Source organism: Nannobrachium achirus, assembly GCF_963921795.1.
Source record: "Nannobrachium achirus genome assembly, chromosome: 21".
Classification (NCBI taxonomy): Eukaryota; Metazoa; Chordata; class Actinopteri; order Myctophiformes; family Myctophidae; genus Nannobrachium; species Nannobrachium achirus.
In genome coordinates, this window is record NC_137828.1 from 34,917,218 (window position 1) to 34,938,427 (window position 21,210).

The 21,210-nt window shown below is 42.5% G+C and overlaps 2 protein-coding genes across 4 annotated transcripts in view; both read left to right on the forward strand.

Moving 5' to 3' along the window:
* spata13 (spermatogenesis associated 13) overlaps positions 1-6,878 on the forward strand; it is a 34,569-nt gene extending 27,691 nt beyond the window's left edge. For all 3 annotated transcript variants that reach the window (XM_080752126.1, XM_080752128.1, XM_080752127.1), the window contains 7 exons: positions 433-615; positions 3,517-3,696; positions 3,851-4,083; positions 4,237-4,366; positions 4,683-5,061; positions 5,784-5,858; positions 6,208-6,878. In XM_080752126.1, the coding sequence (XP_080608252.1) occupies positions 433-615; positions 3,517-3,696; positions 3,851-4,083; positions 4,237-4,366; positions 4,683-5,061; positions 5,784-5,858; positions 6,208-6,389 (1,362 nt within the window). In that variant the 3' untranslated portion in view covers positions 6,390-6,878. The remainder of the gene's footprint in view (positions 1-432; positions 616-3,516; positions 3,697-3,850; positions 4,084-4,236; positions 4,367-4,682; positions 5,062-5,783; positions 5,859-6,207) is intronic.
* A 650-nt stretch (positions 6,879-7,528) lies between these two features.
* Positions 7,529-21,210, forward strand: tmprss7 (transmembrane serine protease 7; the record flags this gene model as incomplete). The annotated part of the gene is made up of 18 exons (XM_080752273.1): positions 7,529-7,549; positions 9,301-9,520; positions 11,314-11,444; positions 11,564-11,631; positions 12,152-12,345; positions 13,063-13,098; positions 13,861-14,089; positions 14,561-14,685; positions 14,827-14,930; positions 15,058-15,167; positions 15,386-15,522; positions 16,057-16,164; positions 16,744-16,851; positions 17,041-17,157; positions 18,007-18,205; positions 19,674-19,942; positions 20,444-20,580; positions 21,049-21,210. Exons 3-18 carry the CDS (start codon positions 11,352-11,354, stop codon positions 21,208-21,210), a joined length of 2,196 nt encoding a protein of 731 aa, XP_080608399.1. The 5' UTR covers positions 7,529-7,549; positions 9,301-9,520; positions 11,314-11,351.

Consider the following 21,210-nt stretch of genomic DNA (forward strand, 5'->3'; position numbering starts at 1 on the left):
ATTGGCAGTTGAGTCTTAATTAGGCTGGCTGTGGTAACCACGGTGAGGCCTTTTGATTGGCAGATGAGCATCTGCTGTGCTGTGTAATTGCCTGGTGCTGTTGACTGACCAGGAGTTGGTTAAATTGCACATGGTGGTGTTGTCATAGTGATATGGAACATTTCTTGGGCTATCATAGTTTTAGTAGTTAATTTGCCTGCCTTTTTGAAATAATTTTCATATATTTTAGCGTCAATGTGTATTATTTTAAAATGTTTTGTTTATGAGAAAGGTCCCTTATCCCTCACTTAGTTTTGGAAGCAAATAGATGTGTGTGTGCTCATGATGTGCCGTGGTGGGAACTTTATCTGAATGTTTATCTGTCTTCCCGGTTCCCACTGTGGGTGTGGTGAGTGTGCTCACAAACATGCACGTGTGTTTGTCTGTACACAGCTGCGTGTGAACCAGGAGGACTCGAGCGGGGAGAGCGTGGAGAGCATCGCGGACCAGGAGGAGCCGGCGGCCCCCAGGGACACACACAGCAGCCAGCACAAGGAGCAGATGAGGACCAATGTGATCCAAGAGATTATGAACACTGAGCGGATATACATCAAGCACCTAAGAGACATCTGTGAGGTATTGGAGCTGCCCACACCTAGACCAGTGGTTCTCAACCTTTTCAGGTCGCGACAAAAATAATAATAACCCCAAAATAATCATATTTTAACTGGAGCCCCCCCCCCCACCCTGACGTGCACTAAGAGTTGAGGCATTACATTATGTATAACACAGTTCTATTGTGAAAATAGCAGATCTACATGCTCACAACGCTGTGAGGGCTATTTTCACAATTTCTGCCTCTAATATTTTTGGCCAATGTTTAATTTGTCCTTTTAGAGGTATTAAAAAGTCGTTATTGTTTACTGTTGAGTGGGAAAATAATGTTGCACATTAAGTTAATCATCTGGGGACCCCCCAAAATAATTTGGGGACCCCCCCCCCCCCTTGGGGGTCCCGACCCACAGGTTGAGAACCACTGACCTAGACCACATCACTCTTGGCACTGCAATATTCTGAGTATTCATTTAACTGTAGTGGGTTGATCTGAACACGGAGAATTGTGGATGTTAGGAAATTCAACTGTTATTTGTTTTGCCGGTTAGTAATTTAGTTAATAATATCCGAATATGCTTAACGGCTTATTCATACATTTTCATAATAAGTGCACATTTGGACACAGGTTACTTGTTCAGAGAGAAATCAAAAGTGAGAGCGACGTGCAGCTCAATTTGGTACCATTTCACAAAGATAAACAATGACAAAGTTGCATAAAAGCTTTGCAAAACGGTGCTCAAATAAAACTGCAGCAGCACAAGCAACATACTAATACTTAAGATATAATCACCTGTGTGTCTGCCCAAGTGATCTATTGCGCATGGATGGGGAAACAAAGATGTGATGTCCGAGAAGATGCTCTTAGGACATAACTACATTACTATAGAGGAAAATGGGCAATTAAACAAAGTAGAGAGGTACTAGAGAGTGGTTTCCCCACTCCTGGCTGGAAATGAATCCATTAGAATGGAACACTCCCCAAGGAACACTTTGCCAATATGCTATCCGCTATCTGTCCGTGGTCGTGCCAACAATGCAGTGCACACTAGAGCCAAATAGTGTTGACATATAAATCTTGCTTTAATAAAGAATATGTACTGTAGACTAACCTACAAGCACACAGTACGCGAATGAAAATAAAAGCCTGGGTACTGAGGTTAAGCAGACAGTAACCTGGGTTGGGTCAAGCTGTGTAGGTTGCCTACAGCAGTGTTTCTCAAATGGGGGTACGTGTACCCCTAGGGGTACGCAGAGGTACTACAGGGGGTACTTGAGAAAATATGGAAAATAGAAACATTTATTTTACTGTTATGTTTAATGATAAAACATTGACAAATGTATGTGAATGTGCTGCTCCAAAAAGCTTTAAACCAAATTAAGTACGATGTTTTACTGTTACTGAATAGAAAACAGGCTACTTACTTTTATTTTCAACATAATGACATAAAAATGGGACTTTTGATGTCAGTATTCTCTAGTCAAAATGTTGTGGTCGATGAAAGGGGTTACTTGGATTCATATCAGGAAAAGGGGGTACTGAAGCCCAAAAGGTTTGAGAAACACTGGCCTACAGCATTTAAGCTGTGAAGATTAAGACACAATTGTAATTAAAGAAGCTGGAAGTCTAGTATTCTGATACACGTTCATTCTGTGTTGATGTATTTTGCATTTCGAGTTGGATATGTGGGTCATGATAACTGTATTTCAATAGGCTACACCGTTAATTTAAATAAAAAATATTATGTTGGCTATCCGATAGCAAAATGATCTGTTGGTGACATTCCTAGTGTATGGAATGTTTGCTTTTAGTTTTAACTCTTTTACTGCTTCGGACGTTCCCGTTCGCCCCAATTTTGACCCTAGCTCGCTGCCAATACGAACGCTCGTTCATTTACTTACTTTTGATGACTGTAAGCTGATAACTGGTCGCGCCGCCGTGTACAGTAAAAACATCTCCCGTAACGCTGCTCTAAGATTTCCACCGCACGTAAACAATAATGGAGTCCCAAATCACTTCCTGGCTGTTTTCTGTGGATCTGATCTAGAAATGCATTTCTATGCTCTGAACTGACGGCAAGCGGAGTGGCCCAATTCACATCCATTCTTTGCATAAGGCTGCCCTCTGCCGCCAGCTTGGCTAAAGTACACATATAATAGATCCAATAAAAAAATCGTTTGAAAATAATCAATAGATCTTTTTCTATAACATCGCAAAGGTAAGCTGCTTTTTGCTGGCACCAGCCCCAATAAATAAATAATAAATCTGGCAGTAGAACTGTTAACCTTTCCTGTGTACTTTTCTACTTTGTAGATTTTCTAATTTGTGCGACTGCAAAGGCACATGCTTTATGTTCGATATATTTTCAGCCTGTCTCAAGAGACAGGCTTTACTTACACCAATAATGAAATGGAAGTAATGTTGAAGAGTTGAGTATTCCTTTTGACACCATAAGAAATTAGTAAATAAATAAAATGTACATCATCTTGAAGGCATCTGGTCCTACATGCTTACCCTTTGGCGGCACCTGTTGGCCAGCAGCTGAACTCTTTCCAGGTGTCCTGTTTGATTGATTGAATATTTTACTAGACATTTATTAGACATATTAGACATTTTATTAAATGTAGTACAGTACAAGTACAGTTAAACACCCTGCCTAAAAGGAATATCCCACGTTGGAAGTCCTTGGTGTTCAATTCATGGACATAACAAATAGCAAGCAAAGAAAACATTCAAATATCATCGCAGTTATAAAAACACTATATGTACAGTATAGGTGGAAAAAAGGAGGTGAGGCTAATGTAAGGGTGCTCACTTCTCGCCTTCTCTACCTCCTCCTCTGGCCTCCTGAAAGGGGCAGTTTTGAAGGAGGTCAGCAAGTCAGTGTTGATAAACTATAAAAGGCTTTGCTCTGCTCTGTCCAGGGTTATATCCGCCAGTGTCGTAAACACCCTACCATGTTCACTGAAGAGCAACTCAAGACCATCTTCAGCAACATAGAGGACATCTACCGGTTCCAGAGGCAGTTCCTCCGTGACCTGGAGAAGAAATACAACAAAGATCAACCACATCTGAGCGAGATAGGCTCTTGCTTTCTTTTGCAGGTAATGGATCTAAAACGCTTGAACAAATGCCGAACATTCTCTCGCTCAAATCATCAAACTCTCACTTGGGTCTCTTGCTCATTCATATATTCACAACAGACTCACTATTACTTAGTCCCCACTGAATTCATCTCTCTGTCTCTCTCTGGGTCAGGGCGAGGGCTTCTCCATCTACTCAGACTACTGCAACACCCACCCATCAGCGTGTGCTGAGCTTCAGCGCCTGATGAAGCTGGGACGTTACAAGCACTTCTTCGAGGCGTGCCGGCTCCTCCAGCAGATGATTGACATCTCCATTGCGGGCTTCCTACTCACACCGGTTCAGAAGATCTGTAAATACCCCCTGCAGCTCGGGGAGCTACTCAAGTACACCCCCAAGGACCACAGGTACACCCAGAAGCCAGAACACCTCATTTCCCCATTTACATTCTGTTGCTAACAACAACCAACCTACAAACTTTAAAGTCTGTGAACCTTCTTTTTCTATTACATCATGAATCCCTGCTGTACAAGCTAACATGGTCTCTCTCTGGTTGTCAGTGACTACAGTGGAGTGAGCAATGCGTATGAGGCTATGAAGAACGTGGCCAGTCTGATTAATGAGAGGAAGAGGAGGCTGGAGAGTGTTGATGCCCTCGCTCACTGGCAGGTGGCCATTCTGCACTGGGAGGTGATGTTAACCACCTTGTTATTAATTCACTAGTCTGGGTGTCAGCGATTTGTTTTGCATCCAATCAGCAACGACCTCGCCTATGTCACAACTGACGTTCGGAAATACGAATCATTTCCAGACTGTAATGCAGAGAGACAAAACAAATCGCGGAATGGAGCGAACAGGCTGGCACCCAGGCTAATTAATCACGCTCAAAAGAACAATGTGTTACCTTATATAAATGGATTTCTCTCTTTTTTTCTTTTTTACGCAATATAGAAATTGCATTTATACAAACATCTTACTGTTAACTTGTGTATTTGTGCTGCCACAGGGAGCTGACGTCCTGGAGCGCAGCTCTGAGCTGATCCACTCTGGCGAGCTGACGCTGATCAAGGCGGGTCAGAGCAAGGCGCAGCAGCGCCACTTCTTCCTGTTCGACCACCAGCTTGTATTCTGCAAGAAGGACATCCTGCGCAGGGACCTACTACACTACCGCAGCCGGCTGGACATGGACCAGACGGAGGTGGTGGAGCAGGCTGACGGCCGGGACCCCGACCTGGGCCTGAGTCTGAGGAACGCCATGCGCCTCCGCAACGCCTCCACCCTGGAGACTCTGTGGGTGCTCTGCTGCAGGAAGCCACAGGACAAGCAGCGTTTGCTGCAGGCCTTTGCCAAGGAGAGACGCAGGGTCCAGGAGGATCAGGAGATGGGTGAGTGTTAAAGCATGGGCTTCTCCGAGGGCCCTCCGGTGGTGGATTGGTAAAGTCCCTGCCCACCACCACGGAGGATATGGGTTCAAATCCACCGTGGTGCAACTGGCTTTATCGGGCCTCTGCAAACTAAATTGTTCGGGGAAGGGAAAAAAGTAGTAAATTCAGTGCATTTGTGGAATCCAAAATGACCATGGTACACTACTACTAATGGTTGGATGGAGTTTAGAAATGTAAGTTTGAAATGGCTCTTCTTTCCAATAGCAATCATTGCTACAGTATACAATGCTTCAGTAACGATGGTCTCACCATCTCCAACTCTTTAGTAAACAAAAAATAAATGCTCCGGTCGGTATACCAATTTCATCAAATCAGGAGAGAGAATTGAAGACAAATGGGAACATTGTGGATAAATTGTTGCTCTCTCCTTATTGGATGAAATGGGTGTCTCACCTGAAAATGTATTTTCTGTTTTATTTAAAGGGGAAGACCACCCATAGTTCAATATTGAAAATGGGTGGTCTTCCGCTTTAAGAGCTGGAGAGACGGGAAGGTCCATGTTACTGAACAATAACAATTATTTGTCAAAAAATTGAGCTTTAACTCTTTATCTAAAAACTGTTTAACCCCCCCAAATCTTATGAATAAACCCCCCCCTTTATGAATAAACTATACTTCACACTTGACTTGCTTATTCCCCCCCCCCTCTTCTCTTGTGACAGGGATGGAGATCAGTGACGAGCAAAGAAAACAGGCTATTTTTAATGCCAGAAAGGCCAAACAAGGGAAAATCAAATGTAAGCAACCACAGTTAAAGGACCAGGTCACCTCTGGGACAACCAGATCTAATTTTATTGTTGTGTGGGACACGATCAACACAATCCTGAGTTATTTTTTGTGTTCAATCTGTGTTTTTAGATATTTTAGTATTTCAGCCGATTTCTTTTTTTTTCTGAAATACTAACATATCTAAAAACACAGATTGAACACAAAAAATAACTCAGGATTGTGTTGATCGTGTCCCACACAACAATAAAATAAGATCTGGTTGTCCCAGAGGTGACCTGGTCCTTTAAGTCCTGTCATCTTTGGTTTAATTAAGTCATGATTTGAAATAATCTATTGTACGTCTACGTTCTCTCTTAGCCACTGGGTACTCCGATTCTCTCCCGCCTCACCACCAAAGCCTTCACCCGCTTCACCAACGTCACGTCACCGTGCCAACCAGCGTGCCTCAGCAGCAGGTGTTCTCGTTGGCCGAGCCCCAGAAGCGAAAGCCTTCCCACCTGTGGTACAACCTCACCCGCAGCTCCTTTTTCAGAAAATGATCCCTGTTTGTGAACATGTGTAATCCTCGCCCACAAACCGTCCTCTTGAAGGCACAAAGATCACTGTTTGTTTTTTTTGTTTTTTTCTATAAACCTACTTCTGAATGTACTGTATGTCTCATGCTTTATGTGTCTTTTAATGTATGTCTGTTTATTCAATGTTGAAGTTCAGTGCCTACAACTTGAGAGGGACACCCTAAAAAGTGTTAAAATACTGACTCCCTCCATATTGTGGGTGTTAACAATGCTGCTCATTATACCCCCACCCTGTCTTATGCCAGCTGAAACTTTTTTATGTTAATTAATTATGACAAGGTATTTTCTGCTTTAAATTTTGAGTGCTGATGTTTTTTTTTGTTTGTTTTCACTAAGGCTGGAACCTTTTTGTTTAAGTGTCGGCTCTGAGCACAAATTGGCCAGAGGAGCAGTCGGTCAGCTGTCCCACTCACTTCCTGTTAACACTGTAAATAAAAGTCTTGTACAAAAGGACCAATGTGTCATTTTTGAAGAAAGATGATTTGCTAGCTTGACAGTTGACATGTATGCTGGTACGCAGAGATTTAAACAATTATTTTGTATTCTACTAGTGGTTTTGTTAATAGTTATTGGTTGGCATGGAATTCACCTCAATCACGAAATGTATTGCTGAAAGTCACATTTCAAATGGTCAGTCACATTTTGAAAAAGGCTAATTGTTTTCGTTGCAGTGGACGCACCCTTCCTCTTGTAAAACTGTTGAATTGAATAGCCTGATTTCTTTGAGATTGATGAATGAGAATGTTTTTTAATGAATGAAACCTTAGCCGCAGGACTGAAGGAGGTGTTACTTCACCGAGGTCGACTGTTCCCACAGCTCATCTGAACGAAAGGATCTGGTTTCACACACACACACCTGTTGCCTGGGCTGCAAATGCATCTCAGCCATACACTACCTACACTCACTGCTACTCACAGATACCGATTTCTGAGCCCTGTCTTTTCTATGTTCACGTTTTTGATCTGAGAGGATAAAATGGCTATAGCTGTTGACCACCTGAAGTGAGGAGACGGATGTCAAAGAAGTGACGGCATGTCTGTGCGCCTGTGTCATGTGCACAGAGAGTGTGGAGAACCAGCAGCCAACAAGAGATGGGGATACCTCTCAACAGGATGCTGCCAGTGTAAGTAATATATCATGAACCACTTTGAACAAATGGGCATGATGATGATGCCATTATACGAATGGTAGTTTACTATCTCTCAATCACTTTGTGAGATTGTAGACCTGCTATTTGTGTGTGCAACACCGACTGTCCTATACATACGATGAGGTATACTGTATAAGGGCTTGGCCTCGATTTTGTCTCCAACTGCTGATGCTCAGATAGCAAAAACCAGCTGGAATGCATGTTTTTCTTGCATTTGTTTTTATGAGGCTAATAAATTGCAATTTAAACAAAGATGGACCTCCCTCATGGAAACTCTGGTCATTCCTTCTTGTTAAAGGGACAATCTGAGAGCAGCAGTAACCACAAGATCCAGCATGTTTTTTTAGACCACCTTTCATGAAATTAGATAAGATTGTTTTAAAAACGACTTGGCCATGGTGTCTGCTCTCCAGAAGAATATTCAGCGAGATTCAGATTCACACCTGTGGCTACTGTATGAAACTCTTGTACAAAAGCAGCCTGTACTATGGTGAGAAGGCCTTTCTGCTTTAAGTGCTGTAGTTTTTCTTTGTTGGACTTTTGATTGAAAAAAAACAAAACAGCTATTATAAATACTGAGACTTTCAGTTCGAGTGGGCATTCCAATACAGTGATACAGACATCGGGCATGATTTTGGTTTGATTTGCTTCATTAAGTATGTATTATCTTAACAGCCTATTTTAATTTTCAACCTGAATCTATACCCCCCTGTCTCACTGTAGACTAAGTGGCACTTGCGAGGTATGGGATGACACTACATGAATAATATATGTGTAACGGGTAACTCAATGAGTGAGCACTGGATCTGGTGGAGTTACTGTTGCCCTGACTGACCCTTCTACAAGAAGGCATGACCAGAGAGTTGGCAAATTATGAGAAAAAGCATTGAGGTTCGAGACCTCATTTTGACCCAGTGATATAGCCACGACAGATAACACCAATGTAAATGTCTGTAGGACTGGTCACCAGGTCTGTGTGATCCACTTGGAGACAATTGAAGTTGATTAGCATATCTGCCATTCCACTGTACATACACTAGCTGACACAGATAAGGAAGAGTGATTAGGTAACAAGGTCTGTGCCACTGGTGGCTTCATTACAGTTTATGACCTCTCAGTGACTCCCTGCAAGTATCATAAAATGGGGAAAAATCAATCATTATAAAAGTGTGGAGTGTCACTGAGAATCCTACACAACCCCTCTCCTCTTAGCATCACCACTCTCCATATTGTGGCTTTTATGTGAGCCTTTTACAGTACATTTTCTTTTACATTTTGTTTCCTCACTGAGACAGTAAATCCAGTCAGAGAGAGATACGTCTTGTGTTGTGGTGGGATTCATACAGCCTAATCAACGTATGGTGCACTAATCACCATCAATAGTCACCCCAAGCAATTTTTTAGAGTGAGACATTCTCTAGTTAATAAATAAAGTAAATGGTAATAGGGAGGCTGTTTAATGCATTTCAGCATCGGGGTATGGAGGCAGAGGTCTTATTATCCACTTGAGAGTCCCCAGGGATTCCACATGCATGGCTGCCTGCTGCCGTGCCTGGGGACCCGCAGCACAGAGCCATAATTCATCCCATGTCACTTCAGCACCATAAACCACATCCCATTTAGAAGCTTTGCAGATTGAACTGACTTACTTCAAAGGTCAAACAAAATTGAGTGCTACATTAAGTGGCTTCGTGTCAGCTGCATGACCAATGCTTTTCCTGCAGGTTGCAGATGTGTCTGTGGAGGTGGCCACCGTGGACCACGCCGTCCACGCTCTGGAGAAGCTGCGCAGGAAGTACAGCAGGGCCAGAAACCGGTGGAAGGCCAGTAAGATCAAGGCACTGTGGAACCGACTGCTCAACGTCCCACACATTGCTATCATCGTGGCAGCGGTGGTGTTTGTGGTGGTGGTGGTCGTGTGGTCTCTGCTCTGGGTTTTCATATGTAAGTGGGTGTGATGCAGGGCTTTCTTTTTTGTTGATGTGGTGGTTTTCAACCTTTTTTCATATCAAGGCCCATTATTTATTCGTCATTTGAGCCATGGACCACCATTTGATTTCGTCTCTCAGATCCAAAACTTTGAATATTTTGTTATCGTTGGATAAGATTTTGTCCACAATTCCGTGCTGTGTTGATGTGGTGCCATAGGAGAGATGACAGGCAAACGATCAAAATAACCATTCTTCTACTATGGTGTAGACTTCTTGTAAATTAAGTAATACAGATGTTTAACAATAATTTAACTCTTTAAATATCTTAAGGGTCCATTTGGTTACCAACTCTCCATTTAGCTGGGGACCACTTGGAACCCCCCTGGACCAGTGGACCACTGGTTGAAAACCACTGATATAAATCAATCCCCCTCCTGTTTGATGTAATTCTCAATGCTTTTACAATATCTGAACCATTACATATAACTTGCATATCACTGATCTGTACTCCAAAATATTACAACAGGATAGGGCTATCCTTGAAAAAACAAAGTCTTAGTTGACTAATTTGTTGTCTAATTGATTCATTGATAAATATTAGAGCTAATTATCTAATTATCCTTTTTTAATGTAGGGTACTGTTAGTAATATGTGTTGTTTTGTTTTTGTTTTTTCTTGGTTCAGGAAAAATAGTATTTGTATGTATGTTCTTAGGCGCCCTCTCCTAATGTAGGGTTACTGTTTGTTGGTATGTATTGTTTTGTCTTCATGTGGGGACTACGGATGAAATTTAGCATTCTTGCTAATTCCGGCTTATTTACATTGCATTCATGTAGTGTTCATTAATATGCATTGTCCCGTCTAAATAAACAAATAAAAGTAAAAAAAAAAAAAAAAAGTAATGTATGCTTATCTATACATATTGGAAATAAAGATAAATGATGAAGAAAAGACGGTGCATATTATAATTACAGCTTGGTGACATAAAAATGAAATAAGGGGAGACTATGTAGTTACCACATTACCATAAAAAAGGCACAGAAGTTGAGATACACAACTAGTCAAGAAAAACACTTGTTGAAACAATTGTGTGAGATTTCAACAAATCTATAAAATTGTGTTGGCCAATTGCCACACATACAATCATGCAGAGTCCATCTTTTTAAGGTTGGTGAGGTTCAGAACTGATCATTCTAAAGTTGATTTCACAATTGTTAGCCTACTGGCTATTTGCCTATAGACTGGTACAATGAAATGGTTATAACTTATATCTAGAGTTTACAAGAGATGTGCTCATTTTATCAAGAAATAATTAATCCAGCATGGGAAAAAAAACATTGACTAAGACAAACCCGACCGTTTAATCAGTTAATTACTGTATTTGACTATGAGGAAGACAGCCCTATGGGTCTATCGTTACTAGGTCGATAGAATTCAACAAGCATTACACATGCAAACTGTGCAGTTGATACGCTTTGCCTTTGTGCATGCATACCCATACAATTTACAATATGCATAGACGCTCTTAATCCAGAGCGATTTACAATAATCATGGTTAACATGAGGTTAATACATCAAATGCATAGAAATAGTAATCTAGGATCATATGGTAAGCCTAAACCAAGAACCTACTGTATAATCAGTCTAAACAGTGATGTGAAAAAATCTATAATATGTACAGGATGCCAGGTCTACAAATGAAGCTGGCATACTGTATGTCTAGTCTACATTAACATGCTATTTACATTACATTTTAGCCTTTGCATAGGCCTGCAAGGTCATCATCATTTGATGTAATTCATTCAGTTCGCAGACAAAGCAACAGCTCCACCTATTTTACGGGGATGTTCCGGGTGGCCAATGTAGAATTCATCCCAGAGTACCACCACGCAGACTCCCAGGAGTTTGTATTCATGGCCAAAAAGATACAACATGTGGTATGTAAGAGTTCAATGCTAATGATTATGTCTTGGTCTTGGAACACCATGTTTATCATTTTGAATATGACAGATGGTGTTATTTATAATCTGTAATGTTGTTTGTTGGTGTGACACAGGTGAGCAACGTGTACAGAATGTCAACCGTGGCCAAACTCTACAAGCATGCTGTCATTTCAGACCTCAGGTACAGTGGTTTGCAATACTGTAGCAAAATAGCAAGTTTTTTATTGGTGCATTTCACACCACTGTTCACTCCTCTGTGCATGGGGCCTTTAAAGCACTGTTTTACCAAAAGGACACGTAGGCCTATGGGTCTGTAATGTACAAAAGGAACCCAATGAACCCACAATGGTCCCTCAGAGATAGGGTTAAATAAACACTTTGGAAAAAAATCTTAACCAATCAGGATGGAATATGAAAAATCTGACAGATCTGTCTTGATCTCATGATTATAGAGATAATGTTTACCAATTGGCTTGACAAAATATTTTGGAGTAATTTAAAAAAAGAAATGTTTAGCAAAGAAATGAACAAAGTCTTAGGTCTTACCAAATGCTAGATGCAGAATAGATACATGTGGTGGGAGACACAAATAAAATGGGGGTCCATGGCCCAATATAATAATGCATATAATTCGGGGGGTCCTTGAAATGGTTTAGAATCACTGCTTTAATAGAGCATTTGTACTATTTTTGCCCATGCAGTAACAACAATAAAGGTGGAGTGCTGGTCCATTTCTGGATGGTGTTTGCGGTTCCTCGTCTGAGGAGCTCAGCAATGTGTGAAGACTGCGTGGAAGCAATCCTTAGAGACTCTGTCCACACCAGCATAAAGAACAGGACATCTGTTGGCGACCTCCTGGGCCTTCCAGTTGATATCGACTCCATCCTTGTCAATGGTGTGTGGGTGTGGGTGTGTGTGTGTGTGTGTGTGTGTGTGTGTGTGTGTGTGTGTGTGTGTGTGTGTGTGTGTGTGTGTGTGTGTGTGTGTGTGTGTGTGTGTGTGTGTGTGTGTGTGTGTGTGTGTGTGTGTGTGTGTGTGTGTGTGTGTGTGTACAGCAGGGGTCTTCAACAGGGGGTCCTCAGAGTTACCACAGGGTGGCCACCAAATCTTTGTGTGATAGGAATCATGTTTTTTACATTAACCACTTGAACCCTAGCATCCCTATTCTGAGTGGAACATTAGCCAAAAATAGCAGATCTACAAGCTCACAGCGCTGCGAGGCGTTGTGAGCTTGTAGATCGGCTATTTCTGGCAAAGAGGTTTGGTGTAGAGGGAAAAGAAGAGCAGACCACGGTTCAATGTCTGAAGATACACATTAATCCAACATACACGTACTGTCTGATGACAGCGCCGTCAAACAAGTCTAAGCTGTCTAAGAAATCTATGAACAATAATTAATTTGCAACACAATTGTATACAATATATAGGCTCTAGGGGGTCCCTGCTTCATCTCTCTCTCAGCTAAGGGGTCCTTGGTCTGAAAACGTTGAAGATTCCTGGTGTACAGTATGTGTGGGGGTGTGTGTGTGTGTGTGTGTGGGGGGGGGGGGGGGCAGGGGGTTGTCAGTGGTCAGTGTGTACTCAAAGTGACCGACTATTGTGTTCCCCTCAGCTGCTCAGCGGTCAGATTACTCATCAACAGCAGCAGGTGAGTTCATGTACTTAATAGACACTCAATAAAGCGTGATGAGAGAGAGACTACAGTTCAGTGGTTCTCAAAGAGGGGACCGGGGACCCCCAGGGGTCCTTGAAAGCGTTCTGCGTTCATATAGCATAATTATGTTTTGTTTATATAGCACCAATATATAGCACCAATATCACTTTAACCCTACAGTATATACATTGGCAATTTGATTTTTCTTTTCTTTTTTTTTTACGAATTTAACTACCTGTACACAAATCTTGTATGGGCACAAATACATATTAATTTGGGTGGTCCTTCACATTTGGGAACCACTGGCCTATATTGTATTTACACTCTGAAATAAGCCTTTTTTTTTACTATTTTGATAAAATAGTTAGACTAGCCAATCTACATTAACACGTTGTGAGCTTGTAGATAGCTATTTGAAGTATTTTAAAATGTTTTTCAAAATGGTCAAAAAGAGTCAAAGAAGTTTAGGGATAAGGCATGGACGAAAATATAGCCCATAATGTACTTTTGACTGCACTACATTTCTAGGAAGGGAAAAATAACTTTAAGCTATTTCAAATATACACCTATTGAATACACACAAACCTTTTTCACAGTGTAATGTTATACAGTAGTTCGTTGTGATTTCTCATAATTGCTCTTACTGACTGAAGTTCTGTTATTCTATTGCTAAGATACATAACCATGGCGTAGGAGTCGCACCGAGGTTCCAGTACCTATGTACTGGTGACCTTATGTTATTTCTCCTCCATCCAGGCTCACAATGTGTTGATAAGCTTTATGCCAACCTGCCCGGATTGAATGTCCCTATTAATGTCTACTCATCTCGGGGCGGTGTGAGCTGCTATGTCAAGCTGACGTCCGCCCCTGGTTCTCTGATCCGCTTGAGCATCAACTCTTTTCTGATTGAGCCAAGTGACTGTGTGAGTGATGGCCTCATCGTGTATGACGCACTGCTGCCCATGAGGGGGCGCACTCTCCACAGGTGAGTCAGTGACGTAGGTGAGTCCAAAAGCAGTTTAAAGCTCTGAGAGACCAAGAAGCTTTTTATTTCTTGACAGTGAGCTTTTCATCACAAAATGTCCCTCTGTCAAGTTATTTTTCTTGAAGTTTTTAGAAAGGTCCCTGTTCTAAAATAGAACTTCCATACAGAATATTACAAGGAATTGTACTTTGGTCACTGATTTGTTTAAGTGTACAAAACATATTTTACAATTTCTTGTAACTTTAAAATATTGATTTGAGAGTGTGTCCAGTCCACACCAATCATTCGCAATGCAACGAGTTGCAACTTGCAACCATTTGCAACAGAATCCCCTAACTGCGCCTTCGTTGCATCACAAATCATTGATGTGGACTGTGCAGGTGACAGCAAACACAACAAGTATAACGTATGCTGCTTGTGATAGGATACTGATGTTGTTCTGTCCTTCATGAGTATATCTGTACTGTGCAGGGTGTGTGAGCCAGTGTCCAGCCCTTTGTCTCTGGTGTCCACCTCCAATGTCATGCTGCTGTCATTCAGAATGACCCACGGTGACAAGAGCTTCAGGGGCTACTTTGAGGGAATCTCTGAGGAAAGTGAGTCATTCTAATAGCTGACCTAAAAGCGCTGGTTAACTTAACAAGGATCGTAATGATTAACTAAACATGAGACCTGGATGTGAACAGAACCCTCAGTGACAATCAATGCTCCGGGTCGTTTCTCTGTCTGTCCCCCAGTGGGTGTGTCTCACATTGAGACCCGGCCCTTCGTAGGTCATCTCTATAGCCCCTTCCACCCTAGCCGGCTTCCTCCTCGCTGTTTCTGCACCTGGATCTTTCAGGTAGGGTGCAAATGTGCGTGCGCGCACATGCACCCACACACACACACTCACCTTTTGCTCAGTATAGTCGTATACAGATGTGATTTGACATAACATCTCTTACTGAGGTTCTGTTATTCTACTACAGACCCCTAACCGTGGTTTAGGAGTCGCACTGAGGTTCCAGAACTATGTACTGAAAGCAAAGGACATGATGAAAGGCTGCGAACACGGCTGGTGGAAGGTCAACGAAATCATGTACGTGTGCTAGTATTGAGATTTCTGTTTCCGTGTGCGTGCACGCACGCATGCACACATGCATAATGTGCACACAGGCTACGACAGTACGTGTCACGGTGTCAACATGTATTGTTTATGTATGCGTGTGCACATACTGCAGTAAGTTCCATATCAACATCCGCTGACAGCACCCGCTTTGAGTGGATGGTTTGTTGATGGCTCATTTCCTGCCATAGATTCTGTGGCAGCTACGTGGGCCACGCCACGGTGTTCCGGATCGCCGACCACAACCCTGAGGTGGAGTTCCGCTGCACCTCCCGGGGCTCGGACCAGCCTTTCCAGGCTTCCTACAGCAGCTTCAACATCAGCCAGCGTATGTCCTGCAACAACTAGAGCAGGACTTGTAATCACAACAGTGGGGAAAGTAATGGGGTGAATTGATGTATTTCAGTGAAAGTCACACAGAAAGCATCTACTGTAAGTCAGTGGTTCTCAAAAGTGGGGTACTTGAGGGGGTTCCAGGGGATTCCCAGCTCAATTAGTTAATATAACATTGAAATCAGTTTAACCACTTTAACCCTGGCTAATAGGCTAATTATATACAAGCTCACAATGCGGAACGATGCGACGCATTGTGAGATTGTAGATCCTCTATTTTGGGGGTACCCGGCAAATACACAAATTTACAAAAATATTCTAGTTTTTCACAAATTAAGAATAAAACAACGAAAGACAATTTTACCACCCCTTTCTATAACCCATTTATTTCCCATGTGGTCCCCGGTGTCCACACTTCTGTCTTTACACGTTGACCCCATTGAATATGGTAGCCTCTAATCTATATCTGTGCTGCCTCTGTTCCCTATCACACTAACCTCCCTTCCTGTCCCTGCCTTCTGTTCTACAGCCTGTCCGGAAGGCTACTTCCTGTGCTCCTCTGGGATGTGTGTGGAGAAGAGCCGTCGATGTGACGGCCTGGACGACTGTCTGGATGAGAGTGATGAAGTCTTCTGCTGTATGTAAATACTTACATAGAGCATAATACAAATGGCTGGTCGTTGTCTGTTGTGGTTTATATCTGAGCAGCTGTTTCATTTTCTTTATATTGGTGTTTTGGAATATTGACTATTTAATGGTCAATATGCCAAAACACCAATATAATGGAAAAGCGGTTCTCATAGTGGGGTCCGGGGACCCCCAGGGGTCCATGAGGGGATTCCAGTGAGTCCCTAGCAAGGAACAGTTTATTTTATATTTCAAATACTCCAAAATATTTTGGGGAATTTCAAAATAATTCTCTTGACAAATCTCTTCTCTCATGGGGGTCCCTGGCACAAAATCTTTTCATATTCTAGTCTGTGATCTAATATTTGGGGGTCCTAGACATGAAAATGTTTGAGAACCACTTGACTATTAAATCTTACAAAAGCAGTTAAAAAGTTTACTGTGTTGATAATGATATTTTTACCATTTTGCCATATACTGTTGTATGTACAGTTTGTTTGTTGGATACAAAGTCAAATCCAGTGAATTTAGAGTGTAAAAAGGGACCCATATAACAAAACACTCTGAATTTTACTGTGTACTTTTCCAGCAAAGCCTTCAAAGAACTGCGGTGGAAATATGCCCCTGCACCCCTTTTATGTCTGCAACGGAGAGAGAGACTGCAATGACGGGAGAGATGAAGTCAACTGCAGTCAGGGTATGGAGATATTTTCTCAGGTCACTGCTGAATCTGTGTGTGTGTGTGTGTGTGTGTGTGTGTGTGTGTGTGTGTGTGTGTGTGTGTGTGTGTGTGTGTGTGTGTGTGTGCGTGTGCGCGTGCGTGCGTGCGTGCCCTTGTGCTGACCAAATACTAATCACGGTAATGTGTCCTACATTTATTTGCCAGAGACCACGTGCTCTGCAATCAAATACCAGTGCAACAGTGGGGCCTGCATCCTGAAGAAAAATGCAAAGTGTGACGGAGTACCCGACTGTCTGGACAACAGCGACGAGGAGGACTGTGGTGAGTACATGCGCACTCCCTCTCTCTCACCACTCTTTATTAAAGGAATGGTTCACCCCCAAAATGATTTTTTTCTATTGATTACTCATTTGCATTTGATTACTCAAATGCATTTGTGTCTCCATCCGGAATCAATGAGGGTACATTTATTATAATGAAATTATTGTCTTAGGAAGGCGACAAAACAAAAAAATATTATTGGACTCAAGTCTCCATTGGGTGAGTAAGAGTCATTTTGGGGGTGAACTATTTAGTAGGCTGTGAGTTCTATGTTCTGCAAATGCTCTCTCTCCATTTATTATTTGACCATCATGTGGTCTCAGGTGGTGGGAACAGTCTTTGACCATTGACGTGTGTGACTGTTACTGTGCATTTACACAAGTGTGTGTGATGTGTTGCGTTGTGTGTGTATATACAGTGTACACACACACATATCTTGGAGCTTTTATTTTTAATGAGGTTTCAGCAGATCTGTCTGTCAGAGTGGTGACTCAGCTATCACACACACACACACACACACACACACACACACACACACACACACACACACACACACACTGCTATGTTTGCTATTATTGACGTTTTGGAACATTTTCCTCTTATAATGACATGCCCAAAAATAGGAACGCCAGGGTTAAGCACAATAAAGTCTTGAACATAAACTTTTATGTAATATGCTCTCACACACGCGCGCGCGCACACACACACACACACACACACACACACACACACACACACACACACACACACACACACACACACACACACACACCACACACACCACACACACACACACACACACACGCACACACACACATACCGCCCCATTCATTACTGCGTGTCCTACAGCCTGTGGCCATCCATCTCCTGTGAAGAAGGTGAGCTCATCATCAACGGAGCTTGAGAGGATTGTGGGCGGGGTCAGCGCTGTAGAGGGGGAGTGGCCATGGCAGGTCAGCCTCCACTTCTCTGGTAGCATGTACTGCGGGGCCTCTATCCTCTCCTCTGATTGGCTGATCTCTGCTGCCCACTGCTTCAGCAAGGAAAGGTGGGTTATTCTTCACGACTGATGATCTGAAGGTTTTCTCATGAAGCCCACGTAATCTATCTACAGTAGCCTATGAATGCATTATAATCTTCTGAATGATTTATAACAATAATCATAGCACACTATAAAGCATTTCATATTGACTGTCAAGAAAGGGTAATGGCTATTGATTGATTGATTGATTGATTGAAAATTGTATGAGACAAAAATGGAGAACAGTACAAGTCAAGTCAATACAATAGAAATGTAGTACAGTACAAGTACAGTTAGACACCCTGCCTAAAAGGAACATCCCAAATAAGAACTTTTACGGTCTTTTTTACATTGGGAGTTCTAGGTATTCAATTCATGGACAGAACAAACAGCAAGCATAGAAAACATTCAATAACATCACAGTTATAAAAAAACACTATATGTACAGGATAGGGGAAACAAGGGGGTGGCCTAAGGTAAGCTCACTCCTCGCCTGTCTATGGGAGAAGTAATAACTACCTACGTATCTGGCCTCCTGAAAGGTGAGTTTTCAGGGCAGTTTTCAAGGATGCCAGAGAGCTACATGTTTTAAGGGAGGTAGTCAAGGAATTCCACACCTGGGTGGCAGTGTTGTAGAAGGAAAATTTACCCATGTTTGTCTTATGGGTTTGTGTTATCAGATAGTTGTGTGCGCTCCCTCTGGTGTTGTGGCTGTGGGTGTCGCTAACTTTTTGGAGATGTTTGGCCCCAGGTCGAGAAGTAGCCCAATCAGTTTGTTTTGGGAGGTTTGGAGCTTAGTCTCTTGTGGCTTTTTGACGTTTGAATACCATGAGGTGCAAGCATAGTCAAAGTTGGACTGAATGAGGGCCCCAGCAAGAGGAAATTCTGCCCAGGAATGTTGTTCTTTTTGACCACCATAGTTGCCATGCTATCCCCAGAAAGGTATTTTTGTCAAGAATACAGCCCAAATAAGTAATCTCTTCCTTGCTAGAGATTACTGTGTCATCAACTTTGACCTTGAAATCGTTTACATTTATCTCACTTAGAGAACTTATGTGAAAACCAATATGCTTAAATGCAGAATAACAGTAAGTGGTTAATATTGTCAAGCCACAACAAGACAGTTTTGCAGTTCTGTCCTTTATTACAGTTGTTTGGACTCACAATCTTCTGACATAATCTGAAGACTCAGCTCTTCAGACTCCAACCTTAGCCTGTAGCACTTCCTAGCTAAATGTAAATTAGATGGCATGTTATGTAGACTGATGCCAGGTCATCTTTTTAACTGGCATCCTATATTGTGTATGGTTTCAATGTACAGATTATAGATTTTTGGGGATATTCTACTGTTAGACTGATGATAGGTTCTTGGTTTACTTGTGATTCTAGATGACTAATTCTATGCATTTGATGTAAATCGCTCTGGATTAAGAACGTCTGCTAAATGCCTAAAATGTAAATTGTTTCTGTGACCCTTGACCCTTCACTCTGCCAGGCTGGCAGACCCACGCCCATGGACCGCCCACCTTGGAATGGTGACGCAGGGCAGCGCCAAGTTTGTGGCAGAAATCCGTCGCATTGTGGTGCACGAATATTACAACGCGCGCACGTTCGACTACGATGTGGCCCTGCTGCAGCTGAAGAAGCCCTGGCCTGCTTCCCTTAGACCCCTGGTGCAACCTGTGTGCCTTCCTGCCCGTTCCCAGATCCTCACCCAGAAACACCACTGCTGGGTCACTGGCTGGGGCTATCGCTCTGAGGAGGGTAAGGCCATAGCGTTTAATGGATTGTAGAATTGGAGATGCTTTAATATCTTCCTTGGGCCACGTTCGTACACACAATAGTGTGTAAAATTAATTGTTGCTATTTTTTGCGATTTCTGATGTTTCAAAGTGAAACTGAAAGTCAGTATGTTGGTTTTCTAAATATCTATCCAATGACAAGTATTAACACAATCTTGTGACTGCATTATGTGTAACCACATTGGAACACAGGTTATTTTTTCAATTTCCTGAAAAGTAAAGGTTTCCACCCGTGACCAGACTGCAACGATATGAAATAACCACAAAACATGAGCGTGATGGGTTCCTGGTGCATATATGCTTCACTTGGGGCCTGAACAGTAATCCTTTTTCCATCCCAGAGGAAGGCAAATAATAGCGAAAACAATCAGGCAGTCATATTCAGTAACATACAGTAAATCTACTGGGGCAGTCGTTCTTTTTCCAGGGTAATCCTACGAAACCCTCTCCTCCACTCCCACAGACAAAGTCCTGCCTACAATGCTCCAGAAAGCAGAGGTGTCCATACTGAGCCAGAGTGAATGTAAGAAGAGGTACGGCCCCATCTCACCACGTATGTTGTGTGCCGGGGTCCCCACAGGAGAGCAGGACGCCTGTAGGGTAGGAGTTCAACTACATCACAGTAATCATCTGTTTTAATATAGTGAAACACCGTAACTAATGGCTATTTTGCAACTACTAGAGTCTCTTGAGCTCGGGCCACTATGCAGCCCTCACACCTATGTCTCACAGTCACAGCCGATCTGACTGATACATGCCCATATATGGATATCTCTGTATCTGTCCGTCCTTGTCCCTTTCATCCCCATATATGGAGATCCCTGTTGTCATCAGTATATGCCCATATATGGTGATATGTCCATATATGGAGATCTCTGTATCTGTCAGCCCATGTCCCTTTTATGCCCGTTTATGGAGAGTCCCTTTTATGGAGCTGACTGATTTGTTTTCTGATGTCATGACGACAAAATTGTTTGAGTAAAGAGATAATAAAACGTACCATTAATTCAACAGTTTACGCTGACCTGCACAAAAGCTGAATGTCTGTATGTGTGTGTCCCTTCCCAGGGAGACTCGGGGGGTCCATTGTCATGCCGGGCGCCAGGCGAGGGACGCTGGTTCCTGATTGGCATCGTTAGTTGGGGGGCGGGCTGTGGCAGACCTAACCTGCCGGGGGTCTACACCAAGGTCAGCAAGTTCACATCCTGGATCCACGATCATGTCACCTGA